General features: G+C 44.6%; 1 protein-coding gene and 1 non-coding gene across 9 annotated transcripts in view; one reads left to right on the top strand and one right to left on the bottom strand.

The window, feature by feature from the left end:
* Positions 1–16,223, bottom strand: part of SPECC1 (sperm antigen with calponin homology and coiled-coil domains 1) — a 289,226-nt gene that overhangs the window by 25,586 nt on the left and 247,417 nt on the right. For 2 of the 8 annotated variants that reach the window (XM_045487516.1, XM_045487520.1), the window contains one exon: positions 9,072–9,552. The exons of the other annotated variants lie outside the window; for them this stretch is intronic. In XM_045487516.1, the coding sequence (XP_045343472.1) occupies positions 9,442–9,552 (111 nt within the window). In that variant the 3' untranslated portion in view covers positions 9,072–9,441. Of the gene's footprint in view, positions 1–9,071; positions 9,553–16,223 lie in introns of those variants that run through there. 8 annotated transcript variants of the gene reach the window in all.
* Positions 5,389–5,495, top strand: LOC123604710. The gene has a single exon (XR_006715448.1). It is a non-coding gene; the product is annotated as a U6 spliceosomal RNA (small nuclear RNA).

Raw genomic sequence — 16,223 nt, forward strand, 5'->3', positions numbered from 1 at the left:
GCAGCCGGCCCACTAGCAGGCCTGTAACTGTCGTGGTGGGGCCTCTTGGCCAGCTGTGCTGGGGGAAGCCCGGTCCACCAGCACGTCCCCAGCAGCTGAGACAGGAGGGCTAATGATCTGGACACAGGATAGTGCCAATTGTCCAAACTGAGCATTAAAAAAAAAAAAAAAAAAAAAAAAAAAAAGAATAAAACAAAAGGGGATAAGTTAAGAAATCTCTGGGACAACATTAAGCATACTAATATCTGCATTACAGGGGTTCTAGAAGAAGAAAGAGAAAGGGTCAGACGACTTATTCGAAGACAGAACAGCTGCAAGCTTCCCTAACCTTGGGAAGGATATGGACATCCGGGTCCTGGAATCAGAGAGAGCCCCCAAAACGGTGAATCCAAGGAAGTTCACACCAAGACACGTAATGATGAAAACAGCTAAACTTAAAGAAAAAGAGAATCTTAAGGCAGCAAGAAAAAAAGCAGTTACATATGGGAAAAATCCCGTTCAGTAATTTGAATCAGGCTGGAAGGGAGAGGCAGGACATATTCAAAGTGCCGAAAGGAAAAAACCTATGACCAAGGATTCCCTACTTGCAAAGTTATCGTTCAGAAGCGAGGGAGAGATGGAGTTTCCCAGACAAACAAACAAAAGCTAAGGAGTTCATCACCACTAAATCAGCCTTACATGAAATGTTACATGGACCTCTTCAAGCAGAAAATAAGGCTATGACTAACTAGAAGTAAGAAAATTATGAAAGTGAAACGTTATCTGTTCAAAACCCGCTGTGCCCCGCCCCAAGCCACACTTTTACAGACAAATTCACAGGAGTCTGCACTTGGCCCTAACTCTGTTTTTCTAGGTCACGGCACCCTCCATTCTCAGAAATTAGACCCCAACTACAAGACAGATTCTTTTCCAGCCTGACCACAACCCACATCCCATACGAGCCCCGGACAGAGCCCCTCGAGACACCTGCTGCTCTACCTGGCCAAGAGTCGACCCCCTCAGCACACCCCCATGGGTGAAGCTACAACCCTCTCACATTCTTAAAAAAAAATCTTGGGGCACCTGGGTGGCTCAGTTGGTTAACCGTCCGACTCTTGATTTCAGCTCAGGTCATGATCGCACGGTCCCCCTGAGTCAGGCTCTGAGCTGACAGTGTGGAGCCTGCTTGGGATTGTCTCTCTCCCCTCTCTCTCTGTCCCTCCCCTGTTTTCAGTCTCTCTCTCAAAATAAATAAATAAACGTTAAAAAAAAAAACAAACAAAAAACCTGGGGCATCTGAGTGGCTCAGTCGGTTGAGTGTCTAACTTCAGCTCAGGTTATGATCTCGTGGCGGGTTTGAGCCCCACTTCGGGCTCTGTGCTGACAGCTCAGAGCCTGAAGCCTGCTTTGGATTCTGCCCCTCCCCCACTCATGCTCTGTCTCTCTCTCTCTCTCAAAAATAAATAAACATTAAAAAAAAAAAACCCGGGGCGCCTGGGTGGTGCAGTCGGTTAAGCGTCCGACTTCAGCCAGGTCACGATCTCGCGGTCCGTGAGTTCGAGCCCCGCGTCGGGCTCTGGGCTGATGGCTCAGAGCCTGGAGCCTGTTTCCGATTCTGTGTCTCCCTCTCTCTCTGCCCCTCCCTGTTCATGCTCTGTCTCTCTCTGTCCCAAAAAAAAAAAAAAAAAAAAAAAAAACCCAATGGCATTTTTCACAGAACTAGAATAATCTGAAAATTTGTATGGAACCACAAAAGACTCTGGATAGCCAAAGTTATCTTGAGAAGGAAGAACAAAAATGGGGATTATCACAATCCTGGATTTCAAGATATACTATAAACCTGTAGTGATCAAAACAGTATGGTACAGGCACATAAACAGACATGTAGATCAATGAAACAGACTAAAGAGCCCGGAAATAATTCCATGCTTATATGGTCAGTCTACAACAAAGAAGGCGAGAATATACAACTGGGAAAAGACAGTCTGTTTAATACATGGTGCTGGGAAAACTGCACAGCTACATGCAAAAGAATGAAACTGGACCACTTTCTTACACCATACACAACAATAAACTCAATAAACTCAAGACTTGAAACCATTAAACTCCTAAAAGAAAATAGGCAATAAACTCTTCAACATCAGACTTGGCAATATTTTTTTTTTTTTTTTGCATCTATCTCCTCAGGGAAGGGCAACAAAAGCAAAAATAAACAACGGGACTGCATCAAACTAAAAAGTTTTTGCACTACAGTTTTGCACTTCACTAAAAAGTGAAGGAATTCATTAACAAAATGAAAAGGCAGCCTACTGACTGGGAGAAGATATTCGCAAATGACGTATCTGATAAGAGGTTAATACGCAAAGTATATAAAGAACTCCTATAATTCAACACCAAGACAAACCAAACAAACAAACAAACAAACAAACAAACACCAAGCAATCCAATTAAAAAACGGGCAGAAGACCTGAATGGGTATTTTTCTAAAGAAGACGTGAAACCATGCAGATGGTCCACAGATACATGAAAAGATGGTCAACATCACTCATCATCAGGGAAATGCAAATCAAAATCACAAGGAGATACCACCTACACCTGTCAGAATGGCAAACATTAACAACTCAGGCAACAACAGATGTTGGCGAGGATGCGGAGAGAGAGGATCTCTTTTGCATTGCTGGTGGGAATGTAAGTTGGTACAGCCACTAAAAAAATAAAGTGTGGAGGTTCCTCAAAAAATTAAGAATGGAAATACCACATGATTCAGTGATTCTACTTCTAGGTATACACCCAAAGAGAATAAAAACCCCAATTTCAAAGTATGTATGTGCTGCTATATTTATTGCATTATTTACAATAGCCAAGATATAGAAGCAACCCAATTGCCCACTGATCAGTGAATGGATGAAGAAGATGTCACACACACACACACACACACACACACACACACACACGCACACTGGAATATCATTCAGCCATAAGAAAGAATGAAATCTTGCTGTCTGTGACAACAAGAACCTGCAGGGCATTATGCTAAATGAAATAAGTCAGAGTAAGACACACATCATGTGATTTCACTTACATGTGGGATATAAAAAAAACATGTAGGAACAAACAAATAAAAACCCAGAAACAGACTCATAAACATAGAGAATAAACTGGTGGTTGCCACTGTGGAAGGGGTGGGGAGATGGGCAAAATAGGTAAAGAGGATTAATAGGTACAAACTTCCAGTTATAAAATAACAAAGTTAGGGGCGCCTGGGTGGCTCAGTCGGTTAAGCGTCCGACTTCAGCTCAGGTCGTGATCTCGTGGTCCATGAGTTCGAGCCCCGCGTCGGGCTCTGGGCTGACAGCTCAGAGCCTGGAGCCTGTTTCGGATTCTGTGTCTCTCTCTCTCTCTGACCCTCCCCTGCTCATGCTCTGTCTCTCTCTGTCTCAAAGATAAATAAAGGCTAAAAAAATTTTTTTTAATAAAAAAAATAAAGTTACAGGGATGAAAAGTACAGCATTGGGAATACAGTCAATAATATTGTAATAATGCTGTACGGTGACAGATGGTAACACACTTATCGTGGTGAACATTTAGTAACGTATATACATGTTGAATCACTATGTTGTGTGTCCGAAACTAATATAATATTGTATGTCAACTATAATTCCATTAAACATTAAAAAAGAAAATGCAGTCTGTCCACTGCCACAGGAACTAGATGTCTTGGGCACACAGTGACCTAAATATCCTCATTCCTGGGACTTCTCTGAGACTCTTTTTTGACATGTCTTTATTGTCACAGCTGTAGAATCAGACCAAGTTTTTTTTTGCGTGGGGGGAGGGGTGTAACAATTTATGGATCATACAGAACAAAAGTTCATTTCTCACTATGGGCTTTGGGGTTCATTCCTTACGCTGGGTAGATGTCTACACCCGTCCACTTCTAGTATCCCTGTTCTGATCTCAGGCTATCTGGTAAACCTCAGCAGGAGGCCCCACACATGGACAGCACAGCCCACAGTCACGGACACATGGTGACCCACGCAGAGAGCACTTGGGACCCTCCTCTGCACAGCTTTTTCCTTTCTGATGCCTCGTCCCCTAGAACATTGCTGTTTCAGCTGCCATTAGTGGCTGTCCCCCTCAGCGTGGATCCCACCCTGGCTCCCCATACTGTGACATGGAAACTATTCCCAAGCAGAGACTGGTGATCATGGAGGTCACCTCGTGAGTTTCCCTTCTCTCGGACATTAGTTGTCTGGCGATAAGCTCCAGATGGCTAAATTTCAAAGCTAAAATTAAACATTATTAGAATCTACATAAATAGGTTTATACCCTTGGGGGAAAGAAAGCCATGTAAGGCACAAAATGCAAAGAGTATAAAAGAAGGGACTGAGAAAACTGGTTATATAAAATTAAGTTTCTGCATAACAAAAATTATAAGCAATATAAATACATATATAGCAAACCACTAATACCTGGAATATATTCTTTTTAATTTTTTTTTAATGTTTGTTTATTCTTTGAGAGAGATAGACAGCATGAGCAGGGGAGGGGCCGAGAGAGAGGGAGACACAGAATCTGAAGCAGGTTCCAGGCTCTGAGCTGTCAGCACAGAGCCCGACGCAGGGCTTAAAGTCACAAACTGCAAGATCATGACCTGAGCAGAAGTTGGACGCTTAACTGACTGAGCCACCCAGATGCCCCTGGAATATATTCTTATAATCAATAAGAGAAAACAAGTCAAGGAAAACTTGGCAGAGGAATGTATCGGTAATGCACTGAAGAGGAAATATAGTCAGAAACATCTGAAAAGGTGTTGCCTCACCAGAAAGTAAAAATAATGAACTGTGTTCACTCATCAAATTGGCAAAAGTTAAAAAGATTTTTAATTCACAGAGTTAATGAAGATGTGGGGAAATGGGTGTTCCCTCATTGGCTGACGGGAATACAGATTGGCACAGGCTTTTGGGGGGGCAACTGGAAACATTTTTTTTAATAAAAATATGGGGCGCCTGGGTGACTCAGTCAGTTAAGCGTCCGACTCTCGGTTTTGGCTCAGGTCATAATCCCGGGGTTGTGGGATCAAGCCCCATGTTGGGCTCCATGCTGAGCGTGGAGCCTGCTTGAGATTCCCTCTCTTCCTCTTTCTCTGCCCTCCCCTGCTCACATTCACTCATTCTCTCTCTCTCCAAAAATAAATAAATAAATAAAGGATTTGACCAAGTAATTGCACATGTAGGTATCTATTCTAGAGAAAACAGTCATGCCATCTACCCAAAGACACACCTACAAAAAATGTTTACTCCAGCATTATTGTTCAGAATGGGGAACTGGAAATATCCCAGTTGTCTATCAATTAAGCTAAGCAAACTTTTTTTGCTTTTGAAACATTGTTATGAAAACCCATCTACAGTGCTCGCTTCAGCGGCCCAGATACTAAAACTGGAACAAGACAGACAATGTTAGTGTGGCCCCTGCCCCAGGATGACATATAGATTCATGAAGTGTTCCATATTTACAAACACCCTCCCCCCAAACCAACCTATAACTCAGTTTTCTAATCTGCAGGCATTCCTGTGGAGCTCATGGGAAAACGTCGATGTTCTGAGGGTTTTTTTTTAAATGTTGATTATTGAATGAGAGAGAAAGAGGCAGAGAGAGAGGGAGAGAACAAGTGGGGGAGGGACAGAGAGGGAGGGAGACAAAATCTGAAGCAGGCTCCAGGCTCTGAACTGTCTGCGCAGGGCCCAAACTCACGAATGTTGAGATCATGCCCTGAGTGGAAGTTGAATGCTTAACCAACTGAGCCACCCAGAAGCCCCGATGTTCTGGGTTTTGATGGGTCTGCTATATACAATTTGTTCTAGATACTCGATGTTTCTCACTAGTTATCAGTGTCAAATGTCAATCTACAGGACTGGTCCTACGCTTTCCTCCACGGTCACTGGCACTGAGGTAACCTGGGAGGACAGGGAGTAACAAATGGAGAGAGTCAAATCCAAAAAAGATTTCAATAGGCCAAATTAAGTGGGATACATCTAGCTTAATTCCTCATCTTCTTTTTGTGTTTTCCAATTTTTCTACAGTGACCGTGTATTACTTTTGCAGTTAAGAAAAATAATACGTTATTAAAAATATTGGGGCGCCTGGGTGGCTCAGTCGGTTAAGCATCCGACTTCAGCTCAGGTCACGATCTCGCGGTCCGTGAGTTCGAGCCCCACGTCGGGCTCTGGGCTGATGGCTCAGAGCCTGGAGCCTGCTTCCGATTCTGTGTCTCCCTCTCTCTCTGCCCCTCCCCCCGTTCATGCTCTGTCTCTGTCTCAAAAATAAATAAACGTTAAAAAAAAATTAAAAAAAAAAATTAATGACATCACTTATAGACAAAATAGGACAATGCCAATTCCAAGGTAGTGAGTGAATAATAAGACTGCTAATAACTGTATGTTTCTATGCTGAACGGATCCGGAAGAAATTATTTTTCCCCCAAAATGTTGGCTGTGTAGATGAAGGAAGGAAGATGCAATTAAGAACTTGCTAGAGGGGTGCCTGGATGACTCAGTCGGTTAAGCATCTGACTTCTGCTCAGGTCATAATCACATAGTTTGTGAGTCCAAGCCCTGCGTCGGGCTCTGAGAGGACAGCTCGGAGCCTGGAGCCTGCTTCGGATGCTGTGTCTCCCTCTCTCTCTCTTTCTGCCCCTCACCTGCTCGTGCTCTGTCTCTCTCTCTCTCAAAAATAAATAAACATTAGGGGCACCTGGTTGGCTCAGTCAGTTGAGTGTCTGACTTAGGCTCAGGTCATGATCTCACGGTCCATGTGTTAGAGCCCCGCGTTGGGCTCTGTGCTGACAGCTCGGAGCCTGGAGCCTGCTTCGGATTCTGTGTCTCCCTCTCTCTCTGCCCTTCCCCTGTGCATGCTCTGTCTCTCTCTGTCTCAAAAATAAACAAAACATTTAAAATAAATAAATAAATAAACATTTTAAAAAAAGAACTTGCTAGAAAGGCAGTGTAGAGACCTTAAGTTTCTTTCTTTATGTGATAGATGAAAAGCAGCTACAGATTCCCTGAAATCTTCCAACTGAGAGGTGAGGTCTAATTCTTCTCCTCTTGAATCTTAATAATTTGCTTGAATGCAGAGGAAGTGCAAGGTGGGATCTGCAAGGCTAGGACACAAGAAGCCTTGAAGTTTTTCTGAGGACTCTCAGAACACTCTCTCCAGGAGTCCTGAGGCTCCTGTAGTGAGTAGAAGCCCAGGACAAGGGCAGAGGCCCTAGACATGGTGCAGCAGGGAGGGGTCAGGCCTAAACTGCAGACACAGGAACAAGATGAACACTGTTGTATTGTAATCCACCAAATTTGGGGGGTAGTTACATAGCTGTAGATAACTCAGAACATCTGACGTTCGTTACTTCTTTTAAAACTGTTGCAAAGGGCAGAATGGAAACCAACCTTCTGTTCCTCAAGCAAATAACTTTGGGGGTTCCTTGGAACTCCTTTGCTCTTCTGATCCTGTTCATATTATTGCTTTAATAACTTACTCTCTTTTAGATGGCTAATCATCTCCCAAGTCAAGGGTGAAAGCTTTTGCTTGCCTTTAAGATTTAAAAAATGTGACCCCACTCCAGGTAGTCAACTAAATATCTTTTATACTTTTTTTTAAAGTTTATTTATTTTTGACAGACACAGAGAGAGAGAGAGAGAGAGAGAGTGCTAGGGAGGGCAGAGAGAGAGGGAGACACAGAGTCTGAAGCAGGCTCCAGGCTCTGAGCCGTCAGCACAGAGCCCGACGCGGGGCTCGAACTCACGGACCGTGAGATCGTGACCTGGGCTGAAGTCAGATGCTTAACCGACGGAGCCACCCAGGCGCCCCTCTTTTATACTCTTAAACATGGGTCTGTTCCACATTCAGGTCTGTTTCCACTGTTTGTGTTATCTGTTCTGGAATACCTATGATGGCTGAAAATGGGTTATGAAGCAGGGACCACTTCTAATCGGGTTGGACAACCATGCCTTCATCGTTACTTTCTGAAAACTTTCTTGGCTGTTCTTACTTGTTTATTCTTCTGGGTGTTTTTAATTATTTTACATTCAAGAATAAAGAAATGCTGTGGGATTTTACTTGGAACTGAATTACATTTAGAGGAACAGTTTACTTTTTTAAATGATTCTTCCCCCTCTTTATTCCTGTGGAAGGAATTGAGGGTTTGGGACTTGGAAAAGAACAGATCAAAACCGCAAGTCTAGGAAGGACTGCACTTTGCTTTACGGGGTGAGGATCCAATGAGTAAGTTACAAGGGGCACCGTCAGCAGAAACATCCTCTGCCGAGTCCTCAGGGAACGATGCGTAGGTAGATACCACACAACCTCTCTCTGGAGGCAGAATCAAAAGGATGTTGAGATCAGAAGAGTGGCTGGAGCTACATCTTTCTTACTTCCTGATTTGCTTCCTCCTTCTTCATTGAAGCAAACACCCCACGACGTTTCCTTCTTGAGGTTCTCTGCCCTGGGCCTGGCGGCACTTGGTTGAGTTTCACGGCAAGTGTCCTGCCAGCCATCTCGTTGGGTCCATGCCCATGCCAACACTCCATTCCTGGTCCACCCAGCGGCTCAACCAGCAGGGCTGGCATCCCGTGGCCAGCGCAAAGGAAGATGAAATACACTGGCTCAGCATGGGAACTTGGGTTCTTGCACAACTTCTGTGAGCAGATCTTCTCTCGACCCCTCAGCTTGGTTCCCAAACGATTCTCTGCCATGTTCTATTCCCCAGGCCCAGACCAGGTTCCAGATCTTCGGAGAAACACCTTCCTGGAGTTTTCTTCCCCTCCTTTCCTCTCTTGCCTTTCGGTTGAGTCGGTTACCTCATCTTAATTAACTTCACGTGTCCTTTTAGCTTACTCTTTCTGAAAAAGATGGTAATTTGCGGCGCTGCTGGTTCCGTTCATCCTAGAATGGCCCAATGACCCACTTTTCAGGCTCAGTATTCTGTGAGCACTCTAAAGCCCCTCCTTCTCCTACCTGAGAGCTTATCTAGTTTATGTCGCCAAGGAAATGGTAGAAGACCTTCTTAGGAACCACCCGCATTCATGGGTCAACTCTTTTTTTTTTTTTTTTTTTAATTTTTTTTTCAACGTTTATTTATTTTTGGGACAGAGAGAGACAGAGCATGAACGGGGGAGGGGCAGAGAGAGAGGGAGACACAGAATCGGAAACAGGCTCCAGGCTCTGAGCCATCAGCCCAGAGCCCGACGTGGGGCTCGAACTCACGGACCGCGAGATCGTGACCTGGCTGAAGTCGGACGCTTAACCGACTGCGCCACCCAGGCGCCCCCATGGGTCAACTCTTAAGGTGCTCTAAAGTCTGTAAGTACAGCCAGCAAATGTTCATCGAGCCCCGCTACGTGTAAGCGCCGAGAGACAGACAAACATAATGAGGCGTGGTCCCTGGTCCCGAATGGTTCACCACAATCAGTGGAGCAGGCAGGGCGAGGCAAGCGGTGAGTCTGGGCTGCGGAGGAGGCCTGATGTGGTCTGGGCTGCAGAGAGCGAACAGGTCATGTGCAGGACTCCCACGGAGTTCTGAGAACACAGGAGACACAGGTCTGTTTTGTTTTCTGTTTTTCTGAGCTGATACTCAGACCGAATGAGCCCTGGCAAACCAAAACGTGCATGACTCAAAAGAACAAATCCAAACTCTGACCGGCTCCTAGGCCTGGCTCTCTCTCTGTCACAAAAGCAGCGATGTGACTGTGACTTTAGACAGATGACTTTTCTGGCTTCTAGCTTCCTCATCTTTCCAGCGAACTGGTTAGATCCTAACAGTGGTTGTGAAATGATCATCAGCTGTGGGACCTGCTGTTCTAGCTAAAGCTTTCTGTGGAAGGTTTTTATAAAGGTAGAGAGTGAACGCTGTAAGACTAAACGATTTCTTACCAGCTCCTTTTGTGTCCTTCTGTGAATATCCTATCTTGCACTGTCCAATACAACAGCCACTAGTCACATGTGGCTAAATTGGTTAAAATTGAATAAAGTTTTTTTAAAAATGTTTATTTGTGAGAGAGAGAGAAAGGAGAGAGAGAGAGAGGGAGAGAGAGCGAGCACGCCGGAGAGCCAGAGAGAGGCAGACAGAGGATCCACTGTCTCTGCACTGACAGCAGAGAGCCCGACGCGGGGCTCGAACTCACAAACTGCCAGATCATGACCTGAGCCGAGCTTAACTGACTGAGCCACCCAGGCGCCCCAAAATGGAATAAAACTTAAAATTCAGTGTCTCAGTCACATTAGCCACCTTTCAATTGCCTAAGATCCACAAGTGGCTGGCCAGTGACTACTGTATTGGACGGTGCACGTCTAGAACCTTCTCACCGTCACAGAAAGTTCTATCGGACAGCACTGGGCTGCACTTACACAAACGTGTATATGTGTCTCCCCCTTTTTATGCAAAGGGTAGCATGTGATGCACACAGTTCTGTACCCACTTACTAAAGCCTGTAGACAGAGGCCCTTTCACGACACGTGTAGAAACAGTTACAGTGCAGAGACGGAGAGATCGGATTCTGAAGCCCGGAGCCCCGTCACTGAGGAGCTGTGTGACCGTGCGCGATTACGTAAGCTCTCTGTGTTTTAGTTTCTGTATCCTTAAAGTGGATGTGGAAAAGGAATACCTTACAGGATTCTAGTCAAGGTTAAATACACAAACGACACGGAAAGCACTTAGAAGAATGTCTGCTTCATGGTAACTACTTAGTAAAGAGCTCGCTTTTCATCACTATTAACTATTCGTTACGGGTCTGTCATACGGATGGATACGACAGTCTGTTTTAAGTTGTTTCCGGTCTTCTGTTATTATTCTGCACAGACGTGGAATAAATTATGACGGATTCTGCCCAATCGCTCTGAGAGAGATCCTTCCACTTTATGCTTCCTGCACCTCACAACGTGTGAGTGACTACGTCCCTACACATTAATCAGAGTCCACAAAGTTTCGGAGAACAACATGATTTTGTCCACACTCTGATGCCCTAGCACTCCAAATAGAGTATTTTTAGTAAGGAAGAACTTTTTTTTAAAAAAAAAAAAAAAAAAAGGAAACAGCACTTCTGTATTTTTGGATGTGCTTACTAAGAAAATACTACGTAATAACTAAACAATTTGTTCTAAGGAATTCTGTTCCACGATCAAGTTTAATTTATACTAGACAATCTTCACCCCTTACTCCCAGAAAGACTGAATTCAGCCTCTAACATCATAAGCTTCTGTGGCTAGACTATTTCTTTTTCCCAGCTGAACATTTCATAAATAAGAGAACGGAAAAAATACTCAGTGCAGATTCGCTTGGGACTGTTATTATCTAAATAGACTTCCATGCCGTCCTGGGGGATCGAGAGTTGTAACAGCGGCAAACAGCAAGGCCTCGTCTCTCTTAATGATGGCAAGATAATGGCTTTTGGTGTTGGATGGTGCTGGGCTATAATACCAGCTGCTGGCGTATTTGATCTGCAGAGGCCCTGGGGCAGGACAAATGATCCACAGGGAGGAGAAGGGACAAAGGCACTTTAAATCAACCTCAATCCACAGCAGGAGGAAACTTTTTTTTTTTTTTTAATGTTTATTCATTTTTGAGAGAGAGAGAGAGAGAGAAACAGACAGGGCTGAGTGGAGGAGAGGCAGAGAGCTGGGGAGACACAGAATCCGAAGCAGGCTCCAGGCTCCTAGCTGTCAGCACAGAGCCCAACAAGGGGCTCGAACCCACAAACCACAAGATCATGACCTGAGCCCAAGTCGGACGGATGCTCAACTCACCGAGCCACCCAGGCGCTCCTAGAGGAAACATTCTTACAACATTTTATTTTGAAAATCACGCTTTTACTTTTACTTTCTGAAGCCGGCAGGACATCCAACATTTCTATTCAAATTAAAAAAAATGTGCGAGCTGGCAATGTTTGACTGCAGATGCTTCCTTCAAAGGATCCTATACAACCAGAAGGCTCAGTTAACTCATGTCAAGAGCCCTTCACTGGAGTGTAATGCTGTCTCTGAAAGCCCACCTCATTTTCTCCTGTATCTCACAGGAATTCAGCAGGTTGGAGCTGGCAGGATGTGGGTCTCTCAGCCTGCAGGGTGGCCGAGCTGAGCCCTACGCTTGGGTTTTTGGGTTTCCGGGTGCACCTTGCAGCCAGGCCTCTGAGCAGTGGCCACTCCCCTCACGGGCATGTGGGTCTCTGCTCTCCCTCCCGACCCACACCCACCCAGCCTCCACTCCAACCGTCCCCCAACCCCCTACCCTCCATCTCTGGTCCTTCAACACGGACCTTTTTGACTTACAGAGCTCGGCAGCCCAAACCCCTGGTGACCAAAACACTCTTTCCTTTTTCCTCAGTGACACAGAGGATTTAAACTCCCGGTTTCTGGTATGGGGGATGGGGTGGACGACATTCCAGACGTCTGAGAAAAGGGAGGGAAAACAAAACAGCTAAATATTCATGTTGATTCAGGCTGATCCTGGGGCACGTGGGTGTCTCAGTCAGTTAAGCATCCGACCCTTGGTGTCGGCTCAGGTCATGATCTCATGGTTCGTGAGTTCGAGCCCTGCATTGGGCTGACAATGCGGAGCCTGCTTGGAATATTCTCTCTCTGTCTCTCTCTCTCTCTCTCTCTCTCTCTCTCTCTCTCTCTCTCATTCTCTCTGCCCCTGCTCTCTCTCTCACAAATACACTGTAAAAATAAAAATAAAAATACACATATAGAAAAAAGAAAAGGCCAATCCTCCCACACACATGGGTCTCATTCAGTCAGCTGCAGGGCCATTAAAGGGTGGCAAGGGTCTCCCAGAGCTGCGATTCTGGGAGACTGATGTACCCCTGCTGTGAGTTCACCCACGTGGATGATGGATGGATGCAAACGCAGGATGAGTGACCTGTGTTACAACACGGATGAACCTCGAGGGCATTATGTAAGGTGAAATATTAATTTCAGACCCAGAAGCACGGAGGCTAGATGACTGCACGCCTGTGAGGTACCGCTAGTGGGCAAACGCACAGAGACAGAAAGTAGAACAGAGCTTACCAGGGGCTGGGGGACGGGGAATTCGTATTTAATTGTGCAGGGATTCAGCTGGGGAAGATGAACAAGTTCTGTGGATGGATGGTGACAATGGCTGCATGACAATGTCCAACGCGCTACGGCCACTTCAAAATGGTTAAAATGGCAAATTTCCTGTGATGCATATTTTACCACAAAAAGAGGTCAAGGATGACAGGAAATGACAAAAGAACAGAGGGGACAGATCGCTCACTGCCCATCTTCCCACAAACGCCAATAAAAGCAGCTAAGTGGATTCCATTGGACAACAGTGAATCTTCCCCCTGTAATTAAAGAGTACTTTCAGAACTATCCTGTCTACTTAGCGAATTGCTAGGTAACGAGCCCAGTGTGAGGGAAAAGTTCCCAGGTATTCCTTCAAATCCCTGTTTGGTGGTTCTGCTTGGCTGTGCTGTCGCCATCATTGTGTCCCAGGGAACCCCAGTGCTGTGGGAGAGGGGGCTCTGCCCATCTTGCAGAAGCCGCACGGCCTGGTGCTTATGTGACAGGAAATCTGACACTGTCAGGTGGGCTCTCTCCTCACCCCAGCTTTCTAAAAAAAAATTTTTTTTAATGTTTGTTTATTTTTGACAGAGAGAGACAGACAGAGCATGGGTGGGGGGAGGGGCAGAGAGAGAGGGAGACACAGAATCCGAAGCAGGCTCCAGGCTCCGAGCTGTCAGCACAGAGCCCGACGTGGGGCTCGAGCTCATGAACTGTGAGATCATGACTTGAGCCAAAGTCAGACGCTCACCCAACTGAGCCACCCAAAGCGCCCCTTAGCTTTAATTTTCACATGATTACCAGAATAAGCTACTCAGATTCTCAGGCCTTTTTCCATCTTTTCAACCCGCACACCTTAGGACACACGTGGCTAGGTGACTGGAAATCGGGAGAAAGAAATCCAGTAGGAGAAGTATACTGAAAACGTAAGGTAACAAGAATAAGAATAAATACATACTAGTAAGCCCCAAGAAAAGGAGAATGGGCTAAATGTCTCTATTAGAGGAATTTTCAAATTATGTATAAAGCTACACTAAGAAATACACTTAAAGCACGTGGATAAGAAAGATCGACAACAAAGGAATTACAAGACGCCAGGCAAATAAAAGCTGAGCAGAAACGGGAACAGTATATGATTACCATAAACTGAAACCCTTTAGGTCAGAAGGTTTAACTGAAATAAAAGATAAACAGATTAAGAAGATAGAAGAGTAAAAAAAAAAAAAAAAAAAAAAAAAAAGATACAAGAGTGATGAACCCTTAGTCTGGTATCTAAGTATCTAATGTAAGAACTCTTAGAAGTCAAAGATTTTGACAAAAACTATATTGGAGTAAGAGCACAGCTCATTTAGAACTCAACAAATCAGTGCTGGACAGTGAAGGATACTCTCCAGTGCCCACAGCTCCAGCCCATTTACAAGGTCCCCCTCAGATCAAGTAGGGAGACTCTACATTTATTTGTGCGACGAGAAGGTCCTCGTGGAGGACTTTTACCAAAGGGAAAGAGCATTCAGTCCCAAGGAAAAACCTAGGCTTCCACTTTTGGGGAACATGAGACTTGCAACTTCTTTTTAAAAATTTTCTTTTAATGTTTATTTGGTTTTTGAGAAAGAGTGCAAGTGGGGGAGAAGCAGAGAGAGAGAGGGAGACACACAATCCCACCAGGTCCAGGCTCTCAGATGATGCGGAGCTCAAACCCACGAGCCGAGAGATGATGACCTGAGCTGAAGTCGGACACTCAACCGGCTGAACCACCCAAGCGCCCCTAGACTTGCAACTTCTAAATGAGAGGTTTCCCCACTGGGACCCAACAAAATTTCAGAACACCCTGGGTTCTCATTTGTCAGAAGGAATGTCAGAGTCTTGTGTGGATCTGTCCTGTACTCCAGAGTATATTCTAGTTCCTTCTGGCTGAAAATTGTCACCAACCCTACTGGAGAAGGCAGAAAAATACCCACTGCATTTTTTGACCATGTACAGGGTTTTAGTGCTCACTGACATCTTAACAAAAAACCAGATCTGATTAACATAAAACTTCATTTATAGTTAAGCCAGGCAACAACAAGCCAGAAGTCCCTTTATCAGTAACAGAGTAGAAAAAATATGAATGACCATAATTAAGCAGCAATTTCCCCCAGGAGTAATATACCATATTATACACCACATTCCACAACTAAGTTGGAATTTTGGCCCCAGGAATATAGGAATGTTTCTGCCACTAGGAAATCTGTTACATAATATAATACATTTATGTTAATTATATAAGTGGATTAAAAGAGAAAACACCTTATGTATTGCTCAACAAATGCCAAAAAGGAATTTGATACAATTCTTACCTATTTCTGGATTAAAAAAAAAAAATCTCTGGGGCACGTGGGTGGCTCAGTCGGTTAGGCATCCAACTTCAGCTCAGGTCATGATCTCATGATCCATGAGTTCAAGTCCCCATCGGCCCCCATCGGGCTCTGTGCTGAGAGCTCAGAGCCTGGAGCCGGCTTCTGATTCTCCCATTCTCTCTGCCCCTCCCCCACTCATGCTCTGTCTCCCTCACTCTTAAAAATGAATCAATGTTAAAAAAACTAAGCAAAAAAAAAAAAAAAACTCAGTAAACTCACAACAGAACTAAGCTTCCTTTAGCTGAGAGAGTATTTATTAGGTAACAATGCAAAAATATATTTAAAGGTGCAATACTACTGTGAATGGAAAATAAGACAAGAATATCCAACATCTTAATTTTAAAAAATTTTAAAAAAGTGGGGGGGTGCCTTGGTGGCTTAGTCGGTTAAGCATCCAACTTCGGCTCAGGTCATAATCTCACCTTTCGTGAGTTGGAGCCCTGAGTCGGGCTCTGTGCTGACAGCTCAGAGCCTGGAGCCTGCTTCAGATTCTGTGTCTCCCTCTTTCTCTGCCCTTCCCCTGCTCGCACGCTCTCTCTCTCAACGATAAATAAACATTAAAAAAATTTAAAAAAATAAAAGAATTTGCAACAATGTGGATGGAACTGGAGGGTATTATGCTAAGCCAAAGAAGTCAGAGAAAGACAGATACCATATAATTTCACTCATATGTGGAATTTGAGAAATTCAACAGATGAACATAAGGGGAGAGAAGGAAAAATAAGATAAAAACAGAGAGGGAGGCAAACTATAAGACACACTTAAATACAG

The sequence above is a fragment of the Leopardus geoffroyi genome, chromosome E1 (genome assembly GCF_018350155.1).
Source record: "Leopardus geoffroyi isolate Oge1 chromosome E1, O.geoffroyi_Oge1_pat1.0, whole genome shotgun sequence".
In the NCBI taxonomy this organism is placed as follows: Eukaryota; Metazoa; Chordata; class Mammalia; order Carnivora; family Felidae; genus Leopardus; species Leopardus geoffroyi.